The 23,134-nt window shown below is 38.4% G+C and overlaps 1 protein-coding gene across 1 annotated transcript; it reads right to left on the bottom strand.

The window, feature by feature from the left end:
- Positions 1-49: 49 nt before the first annotated feature.
- Positions 50-23,042, bottom strand: LOC134817216 (tRNA (guanine-N(7)-)-methyltransferase-like). Its single transcript, XM_063826352.1, has 5 exons — positions 22,895-23,042; positions 1,731-1,855; positions 1,358-1,452; positions 740-891; positions 50-594 (listed from the first exon to the last, which is right to left on the bottom strand). Exons 1-5 carry the CDS (start codon positions 23,039-23,041, stop codon positions 394-396), a joined length of 720 nt encoding a protein of 239 aa, XP_063682422.1. The 5' UTR covers position 23,042; the 3' UTR covers positions 50-393.
- Between the last annotated feature and the right edge of the window lie 92 nt (positions 23,043-23,134).

The raw sequence follows: 23,134 nt of genomic DNA, 5'->3' as shown, positions 1-23,134 counted from the left end.
CTCGGGCACACCTCGGGCTCAAACTCGGGCACATCTCGGGCACATCATAATGGACTAAGAAATGCGAAATCATATTATTGGTCAGTACAGTATTGAATATCATATTCAGCTCTAAAGCGATATGACTGAAAAGTAAACATCCAGGACTGAAATCAGCTTTCATTTTTCAATGACCCACACATCAATAAAACCACAATTTTATCCAAATCGTCAAGAAACGTAAGAACAGACCAATTACATGTAGTCGCCTGAGTATCGTAATCACGATACCTCCGGTCTCCCAACCCGAAATCCCCCAAAAAACATAATTATGTCTATTAAAACAAGGTTAAAATATCGCTGTAAATCTACTAAAGAGTTTAAAATACCGCAGCACATCCCCTTATAATAAACCTAACTTTCGCCACAGTTCACTAAATGCGGATCGTCAACCCTCCTGAATATAGCAGTCCAGCTCTGTCCGTTATTCCGGAGCACTTTCTTTCCTTCCTCTGTGCTCCCGATCAGGATCTGTGCAGCTTTATCATCCTGCGGAGGATCGTACCTCTCAAATAGGGGGAAGGCGGTGAAGTGCTCCACCATCCAGTCGTGAACCTGGGGGAGTTGGTGTGGTGATAATCATAGTAACGATGCTGTCATCATTGAGTGATGGTGACCCTAATTTACATCATAATATGGTCATGTAACCTACGCTACCTAATATGGTGATGTAACCATGGTTACTAGTAACAATTCTAACCTCTTTAACATCAGACACAGTGTAGGCCAGGCCCCCCACTTGTAGCACGTACGCGTACTCTGCTAACAACCCCTCTGATACAATCCTCCATTTGTGTTTACATTTCTTGAAGTGCGGGTCTGGATAAAGGATAAACATCTTCTCAAGCTGACCTGGTGTTACAGTTAGTGTTACAGTTCAAGAGTGTTACAGTTGAGTGTTACAGTTGAGTGTTACAGTTAAGTGTTACAGTTGAGTGTTACAGTTAAGAGTTGAGTGGTTTAATTTAAAATATCACCATAGTTAAATATGAGTTGTACAGGATAGCAATACAGGATATTAATTACAGGATAGCAATACTTCAACTGGATTTGAATCATACGAATATGTACGGCAGCAGCGTTCATATCAAGCAAACCAAAGGCACTTCAATTCTTTAAGAAAAAAAATTATTGATAGTACATTAGTCACAGATTAGATAGAATATCATGATTGACATAGTTGTCAATTTGCCAATTCTGCTCTCATTGTTTACTTGTAACATGAGACCTTTTGTCCAATAACTGCAATTTACAAAATTTACTGGTAAAAACTGGCAATATTCCAATAAATACTGTTAGTTGTAACTAAATTCTTTACCTTTTCTAAAAAAGTTAGGAAGGTATTTCATGGCATTTGTCCTGATGACTCCGGCGTTATGGTAAACTTCATCTTCTTGGCGCAGGGCTAAAAACCTGGAATTGAAAGAGTTAAAGGGATTTTGTGAATATCTTCTGCTTTTTGTTTTCGATATTATTGTTAACTAATAGTAGGTTAAGAAAATTCCTATCACATTAATGCTCTTCAGCTTCGACCATTTAAATGTAATTAGCAAATCTAATTTTTAGATTTCCCCAAAGACGCAGTACTAAAACGATTAGTTGAATTTCAATCATAACACTACTTACCAAATAATATGGTAATGTAACCATGGTTACTACTAACAAATCTAACACAAACCAGTGTAACTAACCTGTCATTCACGTAGTCTGATACTTTAACCCGTATCTCAAAGCCAACCATGTACTTGTCAGGGAACATGGAGGATAACGTGACTAGTAGACCCCCGTAACCACACCCCACATCACAGAACGTTACCTGTCAGGGGATAGTCATAGTTAGTCATAATTAGTCATAATTAGTCATAATTAGTCATAATTAGTCACAATTCAGAAACTGAAGTCTCTGCAGTAAGACAGTGACATTCACAGTGGCTAATAAGTGCCAGTAGCGGGTTGGAACTTAACTTAAGGAAATAGTTATAATTCAGAATCTTAACTCTCTGTGCTGTGAGACAGTCACAGTGACTGGTTACTGGTTACTGGTTACTGGTTACTGGTTACTGGTTACTGGTGATAGTAAGTTAGGTACACGGTACAGGGTGTTTTAAAAGTCTTGTAAGCATGTACTTTTTTAATAAATTTTTATGCATTTGTCTAAACTTCATTCAAAAAAACGTTACGGGTAACTACTAGTTAAGGGATAATAGCGACTTCTGAATTGCTAAGCTTGATGGTGCAGAGCTTGTAATTTCGACAAGCTCTATTGTAACATGTGAGTTCGTACGTAAAGAATACTGTTCGTTGATGACAGGCGTCCCTCGATCTGTTGTTCAAGATTCAGATGACTGCTTTGACAAAAAACTGTGATCTTACAACTCTATTCCTTGAGATAAGGGTGACACTATAAATAGTTACTGTTACTGCTGCATTTTAAGTGTCATTTTAATGGTTTCTTTTGTTAGCGCTTACAATTTGTGGGTGAGTCTCAGTCAGTTGCCGAATTTCTCGATCTTGTTTGTCGCTCTGTTTGTGCTTCTATTTTTCGTATGTGATGATACTGATAGTGGTTTTCTTCCTAATTTTGACAACTGTGGTAGGACAAAATAAGAGTATTTTCACAGTCAATACCACAACTGTGATGGTACAAAATGTGACTCTTCTCACAGTCAATAACAGAACAGTGGTGGGACAAGATGTAACTATTCTCACAAATACCACAACTGTGATGGTACAAAATGTGACTCTTCTCACAGTCAATAACAGAGCAGTGGTGGGACAAGATGTAACTATTCTCACAAATACCACAACTGTGGTGGGACAAAATGTGACTCTTCTTCCTTCCAATATGACCACAGTAGCGCCTATTACACCAGCCTTCCCAATAGGTGATTGTCTCTAATTTTAACGAGATTAACCATGCACACGTCTCATGAACCCAGAACAATCTACAAGTATATTACAGTCGGGTTAAAGGGGTTTAATGTGTTTTGATCGCTTGTAAATTGTAATAATATTACCCGTTAAGTTAAGTCAATCCCACACGAAAATATTTTAAGACTAGTAAGACAGTCGCCTAAAATAAGTTACTCAGCTAGTCGACTTGCAAAAAACCTTAGAGCCAACATCCTGCAATATAGTAGTGCAGTATCAACTAACATTTGAACAACTTCAGTTCCGGTACTCTGCAAGATGACAGTAGTTAGGGGTTACCTAAGGGAAGCGTGTATAGACAAGAGAACAAGAGAGACCGTGTACAAGTGCTACAACAGTGATGAGTATTATACTATTAATTACAGGACTCAAACTTACTCCCTGGTAAGACGGCTTCAGACAGAGAAATAAATAAATAATAAAATTAATAAAAGGGAACTCTCCAGATGTGATATGATTAGTAGATTCAAATTTAGCATGGGTATTAGCATGTAAGGTTATGATAGAGTTCCTGCAGGGATAAATTTGGGTATGTTCGGTTTTTATAAAATTTTCTAACCTCAATAAAATCATTATCTCACAAAAGCTAAAACCCCCACTTCGCAGATGTGTTCAGAGGATAAGAACTACTACCAGGCCTGTGGAATGTTAGAGATGGGCGAGCTGTGGGAAACTATCTGTGGGCATTTTGTGTGTGTAAACGATACAGCAGACTTGAGTCAGCACAGCGGTCTTATTCTTAAGAGAGACCAGGTTTCTAGTTTACCAGGGCCGGGTGTTACTAGGGTGGTAGCTAAGTTACCAGGGATGTTTCTTAAAAAGGACATCAGTCCTTTTGGCCACGGCTAACTTTCTAAAATATTTCGGTTTACTTCAACAATCAATCGGCCCTTTTTAAAGTTTCCTTTGCACAATATAACCAATAACAAGCTGACATTACAGTTTTAATAACAAGCTGACATTGCAGTTTTGTGACAGAGGGAGGAGCTGTGATAACACAAATAAGGACGAGAGGAACTGCTCCAGAATTATTGATTTTAATAAGGAGGATATAGTGGTAGCTTCCCGCCAGTTTCAAATCCACTACTGGAAGACGGACATGTGCGATGATGAGTGTGATAGACCCCTCTTACGTGAAACATTGGTATGTCACCAGCTGATCAGTAATTCTTTTATTGTATCGATCATGAGGATAAAGATTAAAGAAGCAAGCGCAGAAGCTTAAATTGTTGATTGTAAAAGTAATCCCATAATCATACACAATTACTAATAAGTTTAATTAACGAACAACCAGTTAAACCAATTAAACAAGTAACCACGGTTAGGCTGCACGGCTGCTCACCTGCGAAGACGAGTCCCTCTGCAGCTACAACGACTTTTTCTATGGCATGCGATGTAAGAGCAGGATCCCCCAAGGAGACACTGCCTCCATGTACGTACCCCCACACAGGATATGTGACGGAGTGTCCCACTGTATGGACAGTTCAGATGAGACCAAGTACTGTAGTCTGAACGTCACTAACGCAACCACCAACCCGTGCGTGGTGCTGGGTAAAGATAAAGTGTACAGGTGGGTGACCCTGAGTAATTATACAAGGTGTAGGGTGTTTACTAATCCTGTTAACCCTGAACCCTGGTGTATGAACTACATTGACCAGACTAACTGTTCCTTTCCGGGGAAGATCGGGTTGAGATGTAATATCAGCGGGTACCCATCTTCCGTTGCCAAGACTGTGGTTTGCCGGAAAACTCTTCCTCTTGAATTTTGTGATGCTAACGACCCAGTGGACACGCAATGCCTGGATATCTACCCGAACTGCTATCTCCACAAACACAACCTGTGCAACGAGCGGGACGACTGCTACAACGGTCAGGATGAGAGGATGCCCTTGTGTACCTACCTGACAAAAGAGACCTGTGTCCGGAGGTTTGCTCACGAGGCTGGACACCAGCACATACCAGTATCCTGGCTGAAAGACGGACTGTGGGACTGTGAGAATGGTAAGGATGAGGTGTGGACGTGGTCTAATTGTGGGAGCGGGGAGCTGTTCAGATACATCTACAATGACACTTCGTGTGAAAAGGTTTTTATTTGTCCGGATCTGAATAACCGGCATTTTGTGAGGTTACAGAATTTGTGTTATGGTCCAGGGAACTGTGAGTATAGAAGGAAAATGTGTTTTCATAGCTCTCGTGATAATCGGAATCTGTTTGCAGCAATTGATGTGGCTAAAAGAAACAAACTTTTTATGCGGTGGAAATATATGGGACACTGCCAGAAAGGGATAGATTTTAAGGGTCTTGTTGCGTTTGGTCAAAATATGACATGCGCAACTTTCCACTACTTTCCATTTAATGACATTGTTTATGGTGGAATTTCAACAGAAATCTCGCTTCCAGCATTCAAAATTGACTGTACCTTTCTCTATGGGCAGGAATATGTTTATCAAAGCTGCGCCGACCTATGTCTGGCTTCCCGGTGTCCCATAACCAGAAAAATACGACACGACAGTTGTTCCAACCAGTTCTCACACGGGACCATAACCGTCGCGGGGGACAGGTACGCCACTTTTATCACCAAGAATAAGGATGGCTTGTACCGGAACAACTTCTTCCTCTGCGGCAACGGGAAGTGCGTGGAGTTCTCCCAGGTCTGCAACCTGTTTGACGATTGTGGAGATGGTTCGGATGAGGAGCTCTGTACTAACAGCTTCAAGTGTGTTAACTCTAACCACTACGTCCACATCACACAAGTGAAGGACGGAGTCCCGGATTGTCATGATCTGTCGGACGATTGTCCGCTGAAGACTATGAAGGTGATGTTAGTGAATGACAGATTAAGGGTAGCGTTCTGGGTGACTGGCTTGATCGGGTTTTTACTGAACGGCACAGTTCTATTACGCGGACTGGTATCAATCTTCTGCACTGGCAAGTCAGTTGCCATAGCTACTAAACTGTTAGGTTGGCTGGTCTGTTTAGGAAGTCTCTTGTTCAGCATATATCTAATACTCATAGGAGTAGCTGACAGACTGCACAAGATAATGTTCTGTGACTATCAACCGGAATGGCTGGCTAGTTTCTATTGCACTGGCCTGGGACTAGGGACCGCCGTAGGGACACAGCTGTCAATAGTATGCACGACAGCCATTAGCATCATCAAACTCTTCACATCAGGCTATCCAAGCAGACTGACTAAAAGAGTAAGCTGTTGCTCAGTTCTGCTAATAATCCCCATGGTCCTCATTATACTGTGTCTTGTAGCTGTTCTGACAGTTCCAGTAGCCCTCAATTACCCAGAGGATTGGTTCCTCTCGTATGTCTTCTACAGAGGACAGGTTAAACTCTTCATTGGTTATGTAGACAAGGACACGCAGGTGGATGTCATTGAAGGGTATTACGGTAGGATTAGTAAAGTAGCTCGTGGTCATATCACGTGGTCAGCTATAAGAAAGATGATAAGTGACATGTTTACTCATGAAGACGGGCCTATCGTCACGTTTAAGCAAACCTTGTACGGAACTAATCAGTTCTGTACCCTTGATTACATCAGATTAGAACAGGCACAAAGGTGGTATTTCATCGTGCTCATGGCTAGCAACTGTGGTTGTTTATTGATATCGGCGATATGCTGCACAGTAGTTATAATAAGACGTTATCAGCGCCAATCTGGGGATGTTCCCAGCAGTGTTTCCAAAAAAACAGAGAAAACCCAAACCAACATGTCAATAATGGTTGGATTTAACCTGCTCTGTTGGATCCCTTTCTACCTGACATTCGGTCTCCACTACGGGGGTGAAGTAGACATGACCTCCATCCACAGGACCTACAACCTCGTCATAATCTTCCTATCCTGTGTCGTAAACCCATTTATCTACTGTGACCTGTTCCGGAAGAATGTGACCAGGTTTGTGAGATTCGCACTGTACCTGCAGCACAGGGTCCAGGTGTACAACAAGAGCATGAATAGAGTGGGTTTAGCACCACCTGGGTTCATGTATGAGATGAGAAGGATTGTCAAGGTTCCACTGACAACCATTGCAGAGGAGGAAGATGATGAGGGGGAGGTGATGGATGAGGACGACGTAGGTTCAGGAAATAGGACCATTAATTCGGCAATTACTCAAATGAGTATAGTCACAAATGGAGGAGGAGGTAGAAGACGGAAAAGACTCGTAGGAATAGGAGAAGGAGGAGGGGAAGGAGGAGAAGAAGGTTATAATAAGGACGACACAGGATCGGGAAATAGAACTATAAAATCGGTAATAACTCAAACGGGTACGGTCAGAGGAGAAGGAGGAGGAGGAGGAGGAGGAGGAGAAGGAGGAGGAAGAAGACGTAGAAGAAGAGTAGGAGTGCAAGAGGTGGAGAAGAAAGTTATAGATGAGCGGGGAAAGAACAATTGAATCAGTAAAAACTCAAGTTAGCACTTAGGATTCATCGCAATTACTCTAATAGGCAAACTATTATTTTATATTTATTTACTGCATTGTTTCCCGATTCATGGCTATTGAGTTTTTGTTGCGATAACTCTTTGGTCTTTAACGGCGTTACTGTATTATATAAAGTATGTATTATATAAAGTATGTAATATCTAAAGCTTGAACGATTATGAATTCTTGGACGGATCACTTTGAGACAATTCACCCTTTTAATTTCTTTGTTTGTTCATGGTGTTTATCATGAATGTAGCGAAATTCTACTCACAAGCGAGAGCTCGAGATAAGAGAGCTCAGATGTGAGCAATAACAATAACATTAACCATAAGCTAGTTGAGTTGTATGGGATCCAAGCCAACGTCATAATCAAGCAAAAGCAACCACCTATAGGACACAAAACACTGAGTTTCAATACACTTATATCTAAGTACTGAATTAAAGCTCCGAGTTGTTCCCTGAGATGTAGCTTCCTTATGTTTAAGATATAGCCCTGGCTAAGATCATACACTATAAAATGAGCGGTGCTCTAATTCAGATTTTTATATTTATTTAAATACTAAATATATACTTTAATTTATTAAGAGAATATTACAGATCTAATTTAAGTTCCTGACGATTGCTTTAGTTTAATTACTGTAGTATGAAACTTGACGTTGAAATTGCCATTTGAACTTTGTTTCATTTGTTCTATTTTCTCCACCCAATATTTGTATTTCAAAATTCAAATAAATTTTACATCAATTGCAATGTATTACAATTGCATTTACACAAACCAAAATATTGACAATGAGGCAACAACATGATTTATGGAGTTTATGGGAAAATGTATGTAATGCATTTGCATTAATTGTAATCTATTTCGGCCAGACTAAAACACGGCGGTTACCATAATATAATTAAGAAACCATTAGCTGCGGATGATTTAAATATATTATAATTATAACTATTAACTTTGCTCCACTCATGCAATGTTTAACTACAATGTTTCACATACAAACTGAATCCCGATCCCGGACCAAAAAGGCCCCCACCCATCTCATTTGCAGGCCAAATGATCTTTTCGCAAGGCCAAATGCTCCCCTAAAGTGAGACCACATACGAACATAGAAAATAGCTTGCTTTAAAATATACTCGTTACCCTCATACGTATTTAGACAGCTCATTCTACTAACGGGTATCCTCTCTTACTAACTCTTCAACTAGTATTCTTAGTCCTAGTTATTTATAACACCGTGGCCAGTTTTAGTGTGTCTATCTCAAGGAGTCAAGGTTAACAAGTTCAATGTCATTCGTTTCCTCTTACTGAAACCTGTGGCAGACTGTCATGTCCTTTTCCAAAGCAACAGAAATCTTTTGACCAGGCCAAATGATAGGGAACCCTCATGTGAGCACCCGTTAAATAGCTTACTTTAAATACTCGTTAGCCTCGCACATGTCCTTTTCCAAAGCAGCAAAAATATTTTGTCGTAATGACATTTTCCTTGCTTTTACTTCGTATGTCTGCCCAGGTCAAGATTTAGGCGAGATTGTGAGTTAGGCTTTATAGCACAAAATTTGTAAATAAACACAGAAAAAATGTAACAAGAAAACAGAAAAAATGTAATTTAAAAGTTGAGCCTGAGGGAAACAAAAATTAGGAACTTAACATGGCGTGCGATCACGTGTATTTTATCACTTGTTTATATTGTGAAAACTTCGACGTAACGCGTGTGAGTTTTGTGCGAGATCTTTGCGAGATTCGTTTAAATCTCATACTCAGGCTCGCGGACACGCAAGAGTTATATTCTTCATATCTACACTTGACTTTAATGTGACAAATCGCTCATTAAAATGCCTTTATGTCAACTTTATTTCAGATTATACTACTATTATTTACATACTATATGTATGACTTGGTGACAATGCCTAAAACATTAAACCCATACAATATTATATCATTGTAGAATGTCTTTAATTTTGACAAGACTGCTGTGGCTCTGGCTGATTGCAAGTTTTATCAAGATCGCTAAAACAGATCAGGAAGGTAATAACACAATACATATTATTGAAATGAAATCTTCTCTAGCTTATTCAAACTCATAAAAGTCAATCAATACAGCGTATATCTTAGTTCTTAACCTAGCAAAACGCAGCGGTAGAGGCTATTGTCGCACAATTACATGTTCATGGTATGTAAATTAGTGTTCCTGATATTTACCATTCCATCACTAGGGAGAAAAAAGAGGGGCGAGGCTCCAACACCCTGTTTTTCCCAACCCTGTCCAGGTATTTGTAATGTGATGCAAGTAAGGAGTCATAACTTATTTAAAACCCTGTCTGCGTGTTTACTTAGTTCTAACACTTTAGTGTTCTTCCAGTAAAGTTTACTAGGCAGTCTTTGTATTTGTCCAAAAACAGACGTCCTATGAACTCATTTTAACGTAAAATTGGACTACCCGGGTATATGCCTCTCATAATGTATATTATATTTTTTCCGGCCTCTCTCATACTCACCATGATTGATTTAGAATCAATAAAACTGTGCCTTATTGGAACTCTTCGTTATTCTTCCCGGGGGTTAAAAAAAACTGTAGAATGACATTTTTACTAATTTTCATGTTATCCATTTTCCCTATGCCTCCCAGAATGTAGGTAAACTATAAGTATATTTTAGATTGAAGTCTTGGAAGAGCATTCCCATGTGTTTGCTTTTCAGGGTGGCATCTCAATAGTTTTTCCAAAAACGGTACATCGATTTTATTAACAATCAGAAATTGTATCAGAGAATATTTTGCGACGAATGTCAACCATGCCTCTCAAAATGCATATCAGCAGCACAATACTGTTTTAGTGGACACTTTAAATACATTTTTTTTGTTAAAAATTTCAATATATATGGACGAAAGTCAACCCATGCAAAAGGTTCATATTGCAATATAATACCATATTATCAGATTGAGTAGCTATAATAAATAATTTTTTGGATATAAATTTTGGGAGGCATTTCAAGTAAAATTCATAATTTTCGGATATCAAGGGATCAAAGTATTATTATGATTTGAAAATATCTTATGGTGTATCAAACACATAATATAATTATTCCAATTTACTGGTTTGATGCATACAACTTTAATTATACAGTAGCTTGATATAGACCAGATAAGAACACTCACCTTTAAACTAAAACTGACCATAGCCCTTGCCCTTAACCCAACCCCAAATTTTACATGTATCCTATTCTCAAGCCAGATCTTGACAGAAACTAAGGTTATGTCCCAAAATGGCCCCAAAAAAGGTCTTTCGGGGTGTTTTTCGATTTAAGCCAATTGAAGCCAGATTTTCGGCTTTAATTGGTTGGAACAGGTTCAAATTGTACCAGGTGAGTTGCATAGAGATTGGACTCATCTTATCCAGCGTAGAAAACCGGGGTTCCAAGGTCCGAAATAACTTTTATTGAGGTCTCGCAATAATGTCTTTCAATATTATAGGCACTCGTATCCTCTCCCAATAATTTAAGTTGGCTATTCAATAGTTTAGATGTATGATAATTGCATTATTCTGAAAGCAGGGAGACTTATAATTTAACACGAAACAAATTATTAAAAAAACATACTTGCCTCCCATAATGCTGATCGCATGCCTCCAAAAATGCTGGTCTCTGTAATTCTCATTTTGACATATTTTGGTACTGGGTGAGTTGCATTATGGGAGGCAAGCATGTTTTTTTGAAGTAATTTTTTTCGTGTTAAATCATAAGTCTCCCTGCTTTCAGAATAATGCAATTATCATACAGCTAAACTATTAAATAGCCAACTTTGAATATTGGGAGAGGATACGAGTTCCTATATTGAAAGACATTATTGCGAGACCGCTTAAAATAAAGTTTGGGGTTGAATTGTGCGCATATGTAATGAATTAAAATTTTTAAACCTTTCGGGAAGAACGTAATGAACACTTTCGAGTAATCTGAAGTGATAATCAGAAGCAATAAGTACTTGGTGCAGAAATCAGAAGAAAAAAGTAAACATATACATTCTGGGAGGCGCTGTTTTAAGAGAGGCATACACCCGTAACTAATATTATGTTACTGCTCTGAATAACCATTAACCATCAAACCAGAACGACTAACAGCTCCCATTCATCGCCAGCTTTCCCACAAGTTACCATTTCAGTTAACGGAGGTTGGGGTGACTACGGACCTTGGACAGAATGTTCAGCTAGAGCTAAAAGTAATAATTGTGGTGTAGGGTTAAGGTCAAGACAGAAGGAGTGTAACAACCCACCTCCACAACATGGTGGAAGAGACTGTCAGTTTTCAGGTGCCGGACTTGAAATGGGCGAGTGTAACCTCGCACCTTGCTCAGGTACCCTGTTTCTTATTGATACTTATTGTAGTTTTGATACTTTCAACACTACTATATAACAAATAATTTAAGCTAGCCTGATGGTGATCATAGAACATTGATGTAATGTACTGCGAGCTGGTCTCAAGTCGCTATCATTTCATTTTAATTACAATAACCCTGTGTAGTTAGTTAATTAGTTAGTTAGTTAGTAAGTAATAGTTAGTAATAGTTAATTAGTTAGTTAGTTAGTTAGTTAGTTAGTCAGTCAGTCAGTCAGTTAGTTAGTTAGTTAGTCAGTTAGTTAGTTAGTTAGTTAGTTAGTTAGTTAGTTAGTTAGTCAGTTAGTCAGTTAGTTAGTTAGTTAGTTAGTTAGTTAGTTAGTTAGTTAGTTAGTTAGTTAGTTAGTTAGTTAGTTTAGTTATTGACTACTGATTATTGTCATTCTCTCAACATGAGGCCCATCCAGCGAAATCAATTTAAAATCCCTTCCACTTCATAATATTCATTAATCAGGGCGAACAGCTTGAGTTTTCTATGAAGTTATATTTTTACCTGATAAGGTATTACAATGGCAGCTGGTGACAATTGTATCATAATAACATATCAAATCAACATAATATACTATTATACTAGGGGACTGATTGCGGTTGCTATATGGTAACGTAAAATATATCTTTTACCAGATCTGTGCGTGGCGGGACAATATTACAACTCAGTAGTAGGAGAATGCACTGCTTGTGGCCAAAACGAGTACAGTAAAGCAAAGGCAACAAAATGCGAGACCTGCCCCGAAGGAACCAGAGATACCCAGGACAAAACTATTTGTGGTGGGTACAATTTTATTAAAACATTACCCATGTTTAACTTACATGTAATTAAGATTTGTGAGAAAAAGAGCTATCACTATCAATTATCATGTTGCATAGAGCATTATTTTATCACCTACCCATAGATTGCTAGGATGCAAGAATTTTAGAAGTTTTGAGGAATATGCCCAATTATTGACCCCATGACAATCATTTGAGTTCAGGGTCAATAAGGACATTATAGAATCAATCAATTTTGGAAAAGTGGTTCAGAAAAAATAGTGTTCATCTTGGACACGACTAAAAACTGTTTCATACGTGGATACTGTTATTATAGCTGAAATAAAAAAATTTAATTAGTGTATGGTTTTATTTAAATTTAGCTTGTTGAAGGATTCAAGGATCTGTATTTTAAACAGCTGAATTAACTCATATTATATTTACCACTCAAATTTATGAAAATGTGTTCAAATAAAACGTTTTGATTACGAACCAAGAAATACAGCTTAAAAACCAAGCAACACAGCTTAAACTACCTATTATATAAATCAAAACACAGATGTAAGGAGCATGGCAGAATTTATTCTCCTTCGTGCAATTTCATACAATTTGAGAAGGATGGATAAGTTTTCCTGATATTCCATCTTCAGAACTTCAGAAAATCAGCGCAACACAGGAATCTACCTATGAGTCCTATACAGCAGATAACTGTATTGATGGCAAATTGAGCACATTTTGCCATACGAATTATGGCACAAATGTTTGGTTCAAGATGACCTTCAAGCAAGTCTTCTGCATTGATTCAGTTAAGATAGTTGGTTATGAGACAGATGGTTCTCAGAATCGTATGGATAAAGGGAAAATCTTAGTGAAGAACTCTGGAACCGATAAGGAGAGTCTATGTGGTGTGTTGCGGACAAGAGAAGGCGAGGATCAAACTTATGATGTTGAGTGCGAACAATATGTGTGTGGGGACCAAGTCAAACTGAGTGCTATTCAAGCAGCAAATGATTATCCAAGATCTATTTCCATGAGAGAAATGAATGCTTACTACTCGACGGGTATGTTAATAAATCTCTTACGTGTACATATTATTATATCCATATCTTCAGATAGATCAGAGTACAACAAATATTTCATTACAGACAACAACAACAATAATTTTATGTTTTATCTTATTCATTTTATAACAATAGTATTTGACAATAAAATAATAATGGCCACCGGTTTCAAATTAAAGTTTTGTGGAGTCCACTTGTCGTCATAGTTTAGTATTTAGATTCATGATATTCACAAATCTTCAGGTTGTTTGATGGCGGAAACAAGCTTTTGGGGATCTGATATAGACCGTAAGATTACACCAGACGCCAAAACCTGTCTTCAGCTTTGCTATATGACAGAAAACTGCGTATCATTTAGTTATATGACCAATAGAAACAATAGGATCAATTGTTGGCACAAACGCAAAACCTTCGATTATGGGACATGGGAAAGAAAAACTGATTATTTTAGTGGCAATATCGCAGAGTGTTCAGGTAGCCATTATTTTTTAATGATTTGTCAATTGACACCTATTGCTACCTATCACAATTAGATATTATGTAGATATTGCTGTTGAATATTTAACCACCTCGCTCTACGAGAAACGTGATAATATGCAAAATGATTTAATTTGTTAAATTTAAATTAGTTTTAACTAACTTTAGATTTTATAAAGATTTTCAAGTCAATCATCGTTACAGCAATACAGCAATGTATGCTTTCCAGCGTAATATGATATATGTACGGTGTTCTAATCAGGATGCTGGCAAACGCCCATTACATGGCAGTATTCAATAACAACACCATTGAATAACAATAAGCTGAAATTTCTGCAGTTGATTGCTGGGCTGGGACTTTCAAGGACGCCACAAATGAAAGATGTACAAAATGCCCTGACAACAAAATAAGTGAAGATAAAGCTGACATGTGTTCGGAATGTCTACAGGGAACTGCTGCTAACGAACAACACACTCAATGTGGTAAGCTAAATGATATATTCTCGCGTATGTTTGGCAAATTTTCAATATTGAAGTGAGCGAGGATTGTTCATTAAGTTTGCATAATATCTTTCTCGAGTTGTTACAAGAAACTGATAAACAACATGACGTCCATATCCTACTCGCTATTTTAGATATGATTGAATAATGTGGGTACTTAAGATGAGAAGTACGTACCGTACCCGGCTTAAAGTACGTACCGTACGAACTTCTCATCATAGGTCTGTACCCCTTTTTTCCGTTGTAACAATATTGGAAGGAAGCACTGTTTTAACTTGCTAGGTTAACTCTGAACAATACAGTTCTCCAATTGAAGTATTCAAGTATTATAATCATGATGATCAGATATAAGACAATATAAACAAGCTGATATCTTTTCAGTGGATTGCCAAGCTGGAACCTACAAAGACACCTCCATGACAGAATGTAAACTATGTCCGGACAATAAAATAAGTTTAGTTAAGGCTGGTATCTGCTCTGGATGCCCACAGGGAACTGCTGCTAACGAGCAACACACTGAATGTGGTAACTTTAAAACTTATCAAAAAAACAAAGATTTTAATTTTATGTCATTATTTTACAATTTAAACATAGATTAAGGTAGTTTGAATCTCCAAAACTTATCAAGCAACGCAATGAATGTGGCACTACTTATAAATATAATATCTTAAAATACAGAACAAGATTAAATATAAAATCTATACAATAATATTATGTGAATCCTGACAAGAGTGAAGAGTCGTTCCTTTTTTAGCATGGTCTTTGAGACTGAAACCAAGACACTACTGATCCATTCCCATCTCCAGAATCATGTAAAGGACTGAAAAACACCTGGACCAAGATGAAGACTGAAACACTCTTCCCAGTGGAGCCCGGAACAGAGATCACTGTGGCATGTGTGGAGGGGTACCAGTTATCTGGAGACAACCTTATCACTTGCGCTGTGGAGAAAGAGTTTACGTTCCAGCAACAGGAACCTCTCTGTTCTTTAAGTATGTTGAATCTTACTATAACGAAATCCAAATGCAGCCAATTTCGGTCCAATGTTAACTTCGGGAGAAGTTGGTTAACTGGTTGAGTTGATGAAAGTAAGAGGTCGTTTAAAATTTACCAATGTTGTTATAATTTAAGACCTCCTTACCCGGTTTACGGTTACTGTGGGTCTCTTACTGTCACCAACCAATTAAACCAACTTCGGCCAAAGTTAACATTGGATCAAAGTTGGTTACATCTCGGTGATAGTTGTATATTGGTAACTTATTACCTGTGAGGCAGTTGATCTTTAACCCATTAGGGACGATAGGGTCGTTTACGACCCACCTTTTCTAGAGGCTATAGAGGACAAACCATAATACTAAACGCAACGAATCTTTCGCACATATGCTCAAAATTTATTGGGCTACATTATTGACTTTCCAGTCAAGACCCAATTAATTACTAACAACTAAATAATTAGGCTAATTAGTCGTCATAATTGGAAAATATTTCACTTTACTTCTTGCCTTGATTGGGACATTAAAACTTTATGTAGGCTTATTTTGTTGAGGACAAAATAGTTGCGGGCAACGATTTCCTCGAGACATATGAAAAGCCCGTGATAATCAGATGTTCAAAAACAGAGCTAGACGCTGTTTACTAACTGCGGTCGCATACGACCCACTCGTCCGGGTCGCAAACGACCCATCACGGTTTTTCGGCTTTAACTTCTGAAACAAAGACGTTAGGATAAAATAAAATAAAAAGCATAAGTTAAAAACATATGGTCAATACTGTGTGACTCTAACTTTTTTTAAATAAAGAATTTGGGTCATTAACGACCCACTCGGCTCACTTGCTTATTACTACATATGTCCATGTAACTTCTTGAATTCAGCCTAAAGCATGACATCATAAGTTCAAAATCGCCTCTCAGCAAGTGATAATCATCATAAACTGCGAAAAATCGGTTAAATGGGTCATTAGCGACCCACTAGGACCACAAAATTGATTAATTAAATATAATGTTGTCAAACTTTTACAAATATTAGTATAAAAACATGTTATATCTTGGTCATTACTCCTGTACGTTGATTTAACTTTTAAAATCGATCAACTGGGTCAATAACGACCCACTCGGAAGTTGAACCACCTCATCAATTATTATCAGTATCATGCTGTTCCACCATCAAGAAAGACACTCGTAGGTCTTAATTCCACGCAAACCACGGGTGGCTGACTACTAGCCCTTCTGAGATCCAGGGCCAACTGAAGGGCCGTCATCACTCATCAAAGAGCTGCGAGAATAACACTACTGCATATGCCTGGAGTTGCGTCCTGACTATAATACTATGGTGCGTGGAAATCTGTACCGAAAGGACCGTGGCCGTGCCGCAAAAGAAAAGGAATCGGCCCTCGTTCCTAACTTGCTAGGTAATAGCCATGCTGTTGTTGTTGCTTATTAGATTCTGTTACCTTTTTCGTCAATTTCGAATCTTGGTAAACGACCTGCTACAACCCACCGCTTGAGACCCAGGGTCCCACGGTGATCAGATCATGTCACTCAAGAAAAATCCCCTGAACGAAGTATACGAGATATCATGTAACCTTGGGTAAATACTGAAAGACGAGTGGTCAAATTGTATATTCTAATCCAACATGCCAATATGTTTTTTTCATTCCTAGAAAGTACGAGAATAACTAAACAACTGCTGCATTCAGATGGCTACATCTACAGCTCTGTGAAGAAGGACAAGGAAAAAGCCCCCCTCCCCCCCCCCCCCCCCCCATTTGGCTGGCGGTGCTGCAACCTGCAATCTCTCAGACAACTACCTCGTTTTGGGTAACAAACCCCGCAACAACGAGGCAGCTTTCAAAACGAAAACAAGTATTACGTAATCGGCCGAGAGGGAGGGGAGTTTCCAAATGATTAAGCTTGTGTAATTTTGACATAATAGCTATGTGGTGGGGGGGGGGGGGCGTAAAAATTGTCCAATAAGTGATTACGTAATATATGAACGGCCCCTAAGAAGTAAAGAAAGGGAGCTGCGAAGAGAGTAGATGCAGCCATCTGAAATCTGAATCCAGCAGTTGTATAGTTCTTCTTGGACGTTCTAGGAATCGGGAAAAGATAGGCATGTTGTTTGCTGTCTCACGACATTACGGTCGTGTACTAACAGCTGATAAACTCACCTACCTATCAATCCAATTCTGCCCATTATTCGTCAGTCATTGGGTGACGTGATCTGCAGATTACCGTGAGACTCCAGATCTCAGAAGGGCTAGTAGTCAGCCACCCGTGGTTTGTGTGGAATTAAGACCTACGAGTGTCTTTCTTGATGGTAGAACAACATGATACTGATAATTAATGTCGTGGTTCAACTTCCGAGTGGGTCGTTATTGACCCAGTTGATCGATTTGAAAATTTAAATCAACGTACAGGAGTAATGACCAAGATATAACATGTTTTTATACTAATATTTGTAAAAGTTTGACAACATTATATTTAATTAATCAATTTTGTGGTCTTAGTGGGTCGCTAATGACCCATTTAACCGATTTTTCGCAGTTTATGATGATTATCACTTGCTGAGAGGCGATTTTGAACTTATGATGTCATGCTTTAGGCTGAATTCAAGAAGTTACATGGACATATGTAGTAATAAGCAAGTGAGCCGAGTGGGTCGTTAATGACCCAAATTCTTTATTTTTTAAAAGTTAGAGTCACACAGTATTGACCATATGTTTTTAGCTTATGCTTTTTATTTTATTTTATCCTAACGTCTTTGTTTCAGAAGTTAAAGCCGAAAAACCGTGATGGGTCGTTTGCGACCCGGACGAGTGGGTCGTATGCGACCATAGCTGTATCTTTTAAAGTAAATGAGATACAGATTAGCTTTTTTGGATATCTCATTTTTGCTGTAAAGTGACCTAGTGTGTTAAACGGCATCAAAATCGGCAAACTTTAAAACTCGTCGTCCCTAATGGGTTAAGATCACTGAAATTTACACGTCTTCTTACTCTTCATGATACTTCTCGGTTGTAGACAACCTTTTATGACAAAATCTTATTTACTCATCCGAGAAAAAAAAAACAGTTTCAATAGTTGTGTCATAACATGTAATTTAAAAATGAAAGGTATGTTTTCTGTACACACAGATCTATCACATATTTAACCTCACTCAGAAAGATGTTCGGATCTGTTAAACGTTGAAAATCTGGTGACTGGAACTGAATTTCCTGTTGACTACGGAGCATTGGTCACAGTATCCTGTGCTGCTGGTTTTGCTTTGGAGGGTGATCAAGTGATCACATGCAACAAGGATGCGCAATTTCTGTTCAGGACAAGTCCTAGCTGTATAAAAAGTGGGTTATAACACGTATTGATTATTAATGAAACAGTTGGCTCCTTTATCACTGTTTTAACAAGACTTGCGGACTTGTGATATTTAGTTTTATGATTTTTCATATGATAAAAAGTCCCATCATCCAACGTATAGTAAGAAACATGAAAAGGCTTTTATTGATTGATTAGCAACCTACTCAATGTTCTTACAATTGTTACAAATTATAACAATGTCTCACTATGAAAAATTAACTTGAGAGCCAAATCTATCTAACTGTACTGTCACTTACAGAGCAATGCACTGGACTGCCAGAAGAGGATAAGAGATTGAAATCATATTCTACCTTCCCGGTTGACCACGGTGCTTTGGTAACAGTGTCATGTGATCCCAATTCTAATGCAGAGTTGAGGGGGGATAACATAATCACGTGTGAAGAGAATATTCTCTACAACTTCAAGGACAAGCCTCGCTGCAATGACATCGGTCAGTCAACAGGATAAAATACTTTTTCAGCCATATTTAAGTCTATCGATTTTTTGTTCAAATCGTGAGTAGAGTTTTATTTTTCAGTTCTAGGTACAGTAAACCCCGATTTACCGCGGAGTTTGGGGAAGAGAAACAGTCGCGGTAAATCGAGGTTTTGTTAGTTTACATTGTGCATGTTAAGCATATTCCGGGGAAGGAAATGGCCGCGGTAAATCGGGGTTTGCAGTAAATCGGGGTTTAACTGTACCTAATCAACAATGCTATTATTTTTATTCCTGTAATCCTCATCAAATCTAAAAGTGAAGAATTGAAAACATTACACGTGGATAGACATCCAGATATCGCAACTCCTAATTTCAGGGACGTGTGGAGAACTGCCAGCCGAGAAGAACCTCGTGACAACCACCAAGTTCCCTGTGCTCAAAGGAACCTTGGTGTACGTAGGATGTGAACAGGGTTACAGCTTCACTTCCGGAGAAAGGGTAATGACGTGTCAGCAGGATGCAGAGTACACCTTCACAGGGGAACCGATCTGCTCTATTGGTATGTTTAGTTACTCTGGATTTTTATATTTATTGGAGATTAAAAATGTTTGGTTTGACATTTGTCAGAAAATAAGAGGACATTTGTCTCCACGAAAGTATCCAGATATGTTATTCTGTGAATTTCATTTTCATGAATTTATTTAAGGAAGCAAATAAATCTGAATGCAATGATATTTTTCCAGATTGTAAATGTTTAATCCATCAGATGTTTGCTCGAACCTGCCTGACATCTTCAATTTGGAGACGAAGGTAGTTTTCCCTGTTAACTACGGTACTGAAGTCGGGATAGGTTGTATCAGCGGATATGGGTTAACTGGAGATACCGTTATAACGTGTGTCAAGGACAGAACCTTCTCTTTTGGCACTGATCCAGAATGCATTCTTAGTACGTGAATTTCTATTTTCTTTGATTTATCGGACATCTATTTAATTAGAAAGACTTTAAAGGATGAGGGGACCTTAGAAAAAGTTTTTTTCTCGTGCAAATCCTTTTATTACATTAATCGTATAAACCACTTTAGTGAAATCCGCAAAGTTGTATTTCATTCGCGCGCCGAGATATCCAGCCAAAACAATTTGAACCTGTGACGTCAATTATGTGAGTTGCTCTGATCCGCGCATATAGAAATACAGGTAAAATGAGCGTGCGGGCCGACTAAATTACTAATTAAGAATAAATTAACAATTTACGATACTAACGAGCATATAACCAATGGAGAGGAGACTTTTTATGACCGGTTGAAAAAAGAATTATCACCCTACGATAACCGTGAGCCGAGATATACCTGGAATAAGATTGATGTCACACCGAAAGGCATGTAAATTATGTATATTTATAGCTCCCAACGTAACACCTAGCAACTCCCTGTTTCGTACCACAGTTGATATATCAACATGTCATATCAACACAACACGGTCCTAATAAAAATGGATCGGGTAGGTATGAAATGCATGTCTTCATTCCAGTTGGACAAGCACCAAGCACCAAGCTTTTAAGTTCTAACTCACTATGTGACACTACTTATAACGTAAGCAAGATTTGCAACTATTACACCAAGCAATATTATACCAAGCATAGCAGACGAACACATCCACATTCGTTACGCTTTACACTCAAGTCACAGCAAACTAAAACGGTAAATTATAAATGAGTGTACAACTAATATATACAACTAATATAAAGGCCGGTACACGCACAGTGTCAAACCGCACGTGCGTACTCAGATAGGACTAGAGGCGCCAAGGGCCAGCTAGTAAAATGTCTTCTACTACATCATACATTCTTTTTAATTGTGTCCATATCGGGTTTCAAACAAGTCAAAACAAAATAGCAGTTTGTGGTTTAGTTAGCGGATGCTACTTATCTTAGCTATTTATAAATAGAAATACCTACTACAACTACAAGAAAGCCTTTCTGAGTTACATTTAACTATTATTATTAAAGAAAATTATTCGTAACTTAGACTAATTCAGTACAACCAAAGATACCGCTCTCGCAAACGCCAAAGGTAACACGATGTAATTAAAACAGAACAGAACAAAATGTTGACACGAGCGAAGTGTGCGCGCGCACGTTGGTCTTAACACATAAGTGACGTCACAGCCCAAAATTGCTATCAGCCAATAGGAGCGCGGCGTGATATTGCACGAATTATCGATTTCACAGTCCGGCGTATTTTTTGATTCTACACACTTTCACAGGACTTAAACGCGAATATTTGGAAGTAAATTCTAAGGTCCCCTCATCCTTTAAAAGCACCACGAATTCATAACGATAAAATCTCCTCCCTTGCCAGCAGACAAACTAACCAACTAACACCTCCTCAGACAAGTGTTTTGGACTACCCGCCCTCCCCAATATAGAAACACAAGTCTCGTTCCCCGTCATAGTGGGAACCAAAGTACCACTGAACTGCAAGGAGGGACACACTCTACATGGGGATAACGTGATAACGTGTGTTGAAGGGATTCAGTTTGAGACGGGTGTCACCCCAAATTGTCAAATAGGTAGGTTAACTTTTAGTTGTCTTGTTAGGTATGGTGTCCTGACAAATAATCGCACAAGCTATCGAATGACTGATTTAGTGACTAGTTTCTACGGTCATAATTTTTTCAGCTGACTTGCAAATTATCCTGATTGAAAATTACGATATTATTCATTTATAATTATTTTGACCCATATTGCTCTAAAAATCGCCTACTATCACTTTTCATCGCCAATGCCTCCATTAACCAACAAGTCCAACATGTACCTAAAATATTCATCAGATATCTGCACTGGCATCCTAATAGCAAACGATCTGACAAATAACGGTATCTACCCGATGGAGTACGGTACCGCAGTGAGCGTACATTGTGAGGGGAACCTCAAACTGTTGGGCAGTGATGTCATTTACTGTAAAGAGGGTATCAACTACATATACTCTTCTAGACCAGGCTGTGTTGACCCTGGTGAGTACTGATCAAACAGTTGGGGGGGGGTTGTTGTTGTTGTTGTTGTAGCACTTACAAGAGATTTTTGTCATCATCATTAATTAATGGCATCAGAAGTTGGCATAATATTTCATACTTATACTGCCATACATTTTTCGTGTTGAGTATTTCACGTCATGTCAAGTAACTCTTGTAACTCTTGTAAACTCTTGTAACTCTGGTAACTCTTATAAATTTATTGTAACTCTTGTAACTCCTCTACAGTAAATGTTTCGATGTAAAGCTTACTTCCAATTTTTGATGTCAGTTCTGTTTACAAAACTAACAAAATAATACCTTGACCAAGATATCTTGAGTAACCCAACATTAGTACGATTTGGAGCTAGCTATGAGTTACTGCGTAACAGCGATATAAACAGGAGAGATATACAACTCCTAATTTTAAGGGAGATAAAACACTAAATATCTCACCTCATTGTATAATACTTTAATATTTTACCACATTTCGCTAAAAAAACACTAAATATCTTACCTCATCGCCAGGCTTAAATCTGGGGTAGAGCTTAGACCATTCCATGACACCAGGGGAGAGAGGATAGTCGAAACTGTGGTCACTAAGTGGGTTCGAGTGGGCTCGTTGACGGTAGTTTCGTTTCTTGGGGTGTTTTACTTTCGCCATCATTGCTATTGTGGTATGAGGCGTCAGTGGAACAACTTTATATTCAATAAAGTATGATCGATTTTTAATTTTGATTCGGTGTGAATCGTGAAG

Source organism: Bolinopsis microptera, chromosome 6 (genome assembly GCF_026151205.1).
Source record: "Bolinopsis microptera isolate Bmic1 chromosome 6, MBARI_Bmic_1.0, whole genome shotgun sequence".
Taxonomy (NCBI): Eukaryota; Metazoa; Ctenophora; class Tentaculata; order Lobata; family Bolinopsidae; genus Bolinopsis; species Bolinopsis microptera.
The sequence above is the reverse complement of the archived record's forward strand: the minus strand, read 5'-3'. Positions and strand labels throughout refer to the sequence as shown.

Excerpts from the sequence above, each read along its gene's own strand:
- LOC134817216 (XM_063826352.1), bottom strand. The coding sequence starts at position 23,041 with ATGGCGAAAGTAAAACACCCCAAGAAACGAAACTACCGTCAACGAGCC. Across the intron at positions 1,453-1,730 it reads TCAGACTACGTGAATGACAG|GTTTTTAGCCCTGCGCCAAG; the intron begins GTTAGTTACACT and ends TTTCAATTCCAG. Across the intron at positions 892-1,357 it reads TCCTAACTTTTTTAGAAAAG|GTCAGCTTGAGAAGATGTTT; the intron begins GTAAAGAATTTA and ends CTGTAACACCAG.